This window comes from Trifolium pratense, linkage group LG2 (assembly GCF_020283565.1).
Source record: "Trifolium pratense cultivar HEN17-A07 linkage group LG2, ARS_RC_1.1, whole genome shotgun sequence".
NCBI lineage: Eukaryota > Viridiplantae > Streptophyta > Magnoliopsida > Fabales > Fabaceae > Trifolium > Trifolium pratense.
In genome coordinates this window covers 63,416,578-63,421,167 of record NC_060060.1, presented here as the reverse complement: position 1 = coordinate 63,421,167, position 4,590 = coordinate 63,416,578, and the positions used below count along the sequence as shown (strand labels likewise).

The 4,590-nt window shown below is 34.1% G+C and overlaps 1 protein-coding gene across 1 annotated transcript; it reads right to left on the bottom strand.

The window, feature by feature from the left end:
• Positions 1-450: 450 nt before the first annotated feature.
• Positions 451-1,977, bottom strand: LOC123905202. The gene has a single exon (XM_045954828.1). The coding sequence runs from the start codon at positions 1,975-1,977 to the stop codon at positions 451-453; it is 1,527 nt and encodes a 508-aa protein (XP_045810784.1).
• Between the last annotated feature and the right edge of the window lie 2,613 nt (positions 1,978-4,590).

Genomic DNA, 4,590 nt, shown 5'->3' with positions numbered 1-4,590 from the left:
CAAACATCTCATGGTGGGATTTGCTCAATGAAGGGGTTAGGATAAAATTAATCAATAATAAAGTATATATCAGAGATAAGCGCAGATTATTCTCCCCCTTTCTATATGCAAACATTTACAAACTACTCTCCCTGAAACATGCAAATCACACAACTCTCCCCCTTTTGGCATTATCAAAAAGCGGGAAAGAAATAATCATGACAAGGCATATATTTAGGAAAAATAAATCATAAAAAATAGTAAAGTGAAAAGAGTAGATCAGTTTTGCTTCTCTTGAATTTGCAATTTCTTTTTGGAGAACTTTCAATAAATAACATCGCCTTATGATGCATAGCCATTTTCTTTGTTGATAATAAGGCAACTCCTTTCTCTCCATGTCATGTGCTTTGAATAGCCATTAAAAATATGCAAATTGAGTTCTTCGGCTCCAAGCACATCTACAACACAAAATCAAACTTTGGCTTTTGGTACCCAAATCATTTTGGGTCCTTGAGAGTTAGTTTTAGGCAAAGTGCCATTTGACATTCCTTCCCATCTATTATTTAAATATTGGTTCTTTCTCAAATTACAAATATATGAAGTATGACCATTTTTGTTGCAATAGAAACATTTAACAAAAGGTCTACTAGAAGTCATATTTGGGCTAAAATTTCTTTTAAAATGTAAAGTGTGTCTTTTTGGTTGATAACCCAAACCAGCTTTATTATAGCTTGCCTTTTGATTACCCAAAATGATGTTTAATTTGTCTCTACCCATTGTGAATTTTGCAAGAACATTATTCAAATCTTCAACTTTATCTTTCAAGATAATGCATTCATTACATTCAATATTTTCTTTCTTGTTTTCACAAGGGGTGTAAGTAGATACCTCACTTAGAGAAACTTGTTTCTCCTTAAGATCCTCTATTTCCTTAGTTAAAACATTAATTTTTGATTCAACAGTGAAAATAGTTTTCTTAGAAGTAGAAACAATTTTTTTAAACTTACTAGACTCCTTATTTAATTCTTCACAAATAAAGAGCAACTCATCATAAGTAAAGTTAGGCTCAGATTCAAAAGAATTTACCTCTTCTTCTTGATGAGCCATGAGACATAGGTTTGCTTCCTCAATTTCAGATTCATCGGATGAGGTCATATCATAATCATCCCAAGCAATGTATGATTTCCTTCTTTTCGTACGAGAGCTTGAGGTTTCTTTTTCTTTGCATTTATGCTTCATTGACTCTTTGGGCATAATAACTATTGGCTCCATGTCTTCTCTATTTTCTTCTATATTTGCTTTGAAGGCAAGTCTTTTATTTTGGTTTTCACCTTCTTCACTCTCAAAGAGTCGATTTAATTCGAGCTCGTGTTCCTGCAATTTACCAAATAAAATAGCCAAATTCATAGACGATAAATTATTAGATTCCAAAATAGCGGTCACTTTGGGTTGCCAACATCGATTTAAGCATCCAAGTACTTTGTTAATTAAATCTTCATTTTCGAAGTATTTTCCAAGCTCTCTAAGATGATTTATTATACGAATGAATCGTTTTTGCATATGTTGTATGCTTTCTCCTGATTGCATCCTAAATAATTCATACTCATGAGTCAATGTGTTCATCCTAGCCCTCTTGACCTCGGTAGTTCCTTCATGGGTCAATTGAAGGGTGTCCCACATTTCTTTGGCGGTTATACAATTTGATACTCGATAGAATTCATCAACGCTTAAAGCACTTGTGATGATATACTTTGCTTTCAAATTGTATTGTACCTTTTCTTTTTCAATTTTGGTCCAAAGATTTCTTGGTTTATTCACCACTACATTATTAACTAAATGGGTGGGAATAAATGGACCATTTTCCACAGCGTCCCATATATCAAGGTCTATACCTTGAATAAAAATTTTCATTCTTTCCTTCCAATAACCATACCATTCACCATTGAAAGGTGGTGGTCTATTTATGGAAGTTTCCCCATAAAATTTGTTTGAAGTCATCTTGGCTCTTGAGACGATTAGTCTTTAAACAAGAGTCCAAGCTCTGATGCCACTTGTTAGTCAAGTGACTCCAAACGACACAAGAGGGGGGGTGAATTGTGTACTCGAAAAACCGATTAAAAATAAGCACTTAAAAAATTTAATCAAATAAAATTAAGTGCTTGTAAATAAGTTTAAATAGAATAAGAAATTATAAATAAAGTTGCCGAAAACAAGTAAATAAATTGAAATAACTTGCAAGGAATATAAAAGAGATGAAAGGGAAAGGAGAAAGAACACAAAGAAATTATCCTGGTTCGGCCAAAAACAAAGGGCCTACTCCAGTCCCCAAGGAAAGCACCTTGAGATTTCACTAAACCAAGCTTTTATAACAGGATAAGCTAATAACCTTTACAACCGAGAACTCTCAACACAAACAATGGGATATCACCTCCCTTGTGCAAGAGCGTCTAAACCAAGAGATATCACCTCTCTTGAAAACCTTGGGATCACACCCAATACAAAAGAAATTACAATGATCTTACACCAAGTGTGTAGATATAACAAATTGAAGCACAAGTACTACAAAGTAAACTATGTAGTATAAAAGAGCTCTCAAGTAAATATATTAGCAAGTGTAGAAATAGTGAGAGTGATGAGTATTATTTTCTATATGATTTTGATGTAAAAATTCAGTACTTAAAAGAGCTATTACAATGCACTTATTTATAGGACAAATGTGATTGACGAACATTAAAATAAAATAGCCGTTTGAAAGCTTAATGCAGAATTAGCCGTTGTATGATATTTCTTCTTTAATACGTAGAATCATAGCAATTATGCCATTGTCTCATGAAATCAATTTGGCTATGATCATATATTATGCAATTATGAAAAACACGTAGACATGCAATAATATTTCACAAATTAAATCAAGTCAACATTAATGCATGCTAAATAAAATGATTTTAAAATTTAAATGTCAAAAAATAATTATGCAATTTTCAAAACAATTATGCAAAAATATTTTTATCCAAAATCACATTTAAATAAAAATTATTGTGAGTGTGTGATATATTTTCAAGAGAGCTATTTCTACTACTCACATAATGATTTTAATAATATATGAATTATACAACTCAATAAGTATATAATTCAAGTCTTGAAAGTTTGATAATCTTTTCCGCTTTTTGCATCATTGTCATTCTTTGACTTCTTTTGTCAATCATCAAAACAACATTGTTCCTGTCAAGGCATATATTCACAGGGTGTTGCTACAAGAAGTAAGAAAACCAATACACCAAGCAAGGGAAAGAAAACTTCAACCCCTGTTAAGAAACCTGTTAATTTTGGACCTCCTAGAAATGCAAGTAAGGTTCATGTGTCAACTGCTAAAGGGAAGAAGAACTTGAAAAGGAAAGAACCACTATCTAGTGATTCTGAATTTGAAGAAGAGATTGTAAAAGTCACAACTGGTGGCTCATCTAGGAAGACTGTGAAGGGAAAGAAAGTACCTTTGAATGTTCCTTTTGCTCCTCTAGACAATATGTCCTTTCACTTTGAAGATGGTTCATCCAAATGGAGATTTCTTTTCTATAGAAGGCTGTCACTTGAAAGAAATTTGAGCTCTGATCTTCTGAACTACAAAGAGCTTATGGAATTGATTGAAGTTGCTGGGCTGTTGAAAACTGTTTAAGGACTTAGGGAGCTGTTATGAAAAAAACTGTCAAAGAATTTTTTATCAACATTGGTGAAGACTGTTATGATCCAGAGAACCCTGAGTATATGAAGGTGTGTGTCAGAGGAAGATGCACTGAGTTCTCCCCTGCTATTGTGAATGATTTTCTTGGTAGAAGTACAAATGGTGTACATAAGATGAAAGTATCTAATGATAAAATTTTCCAAACTTTCACCAACAATCAAGTGAGGAAATGGCCAGGTAAAATTATTTCAGCAAAACTCATTGCCAAGTATGCTCTGGTGAACAAGATTGGTGTTACCAATTGGGTGCCTACCAGTCATACTTCTGAGGTATCTATAGGTTGTTTGAAGGGTCACATACTGCCGACATTGCTGGACCATCTGGCAAGAAGTCTAGTGACACCTTGAGTAAAAGATGATAGCAGACCTGAAGGCAACCAACAAGGCCCTTGAGGAAAAGAAGTTGTCTATTGATCGTGTGATTCAGACCTTGGAGGCTGAAGTTGCTGAGGAAGGAGGAATGAAAGATAATGGTGTGGATGTGCAAGTGGAAGGCTATGATGAAAGTGCCTCTATCTGATTCTATAATATATTTTGTGTGGGCTAGGCCCTGAATTTCTATGCACCTGCATGTGCCATTGGTTTGTAACATGCACCATATGCTCTTTATGCTTTGATACTCCATGTTTTCTATGCCACTGACTTTATTTGTCAGAATTTTGGGCTAAAAAGGGGGAGTAATAACTTCTCTATGCATGATGTGAAGACAGATGTTGTAGCATCTGACATGTGTAGTAGTAGTGTGTGTGTGAGTACTACTATGAATTAAGGGGGAGTGAAGTATGAACTAAGGGGGAGTTTGAATGCATTAAGTTAGGGGGAGTAGAATTTATTTTTCTGCTACTCTTAGCATATGCATGTGTGTGGAATTTA

Bases quoted from the DNA above. Each gene is read 5' to 3' on its own strand.
- LOC123905202 (XM_045954828.1), bottom strand. From the start codon at position 1,977: ATGACTTCAAACAAATTTTATGGGGAAACTTCCATAAATAGACCACCA.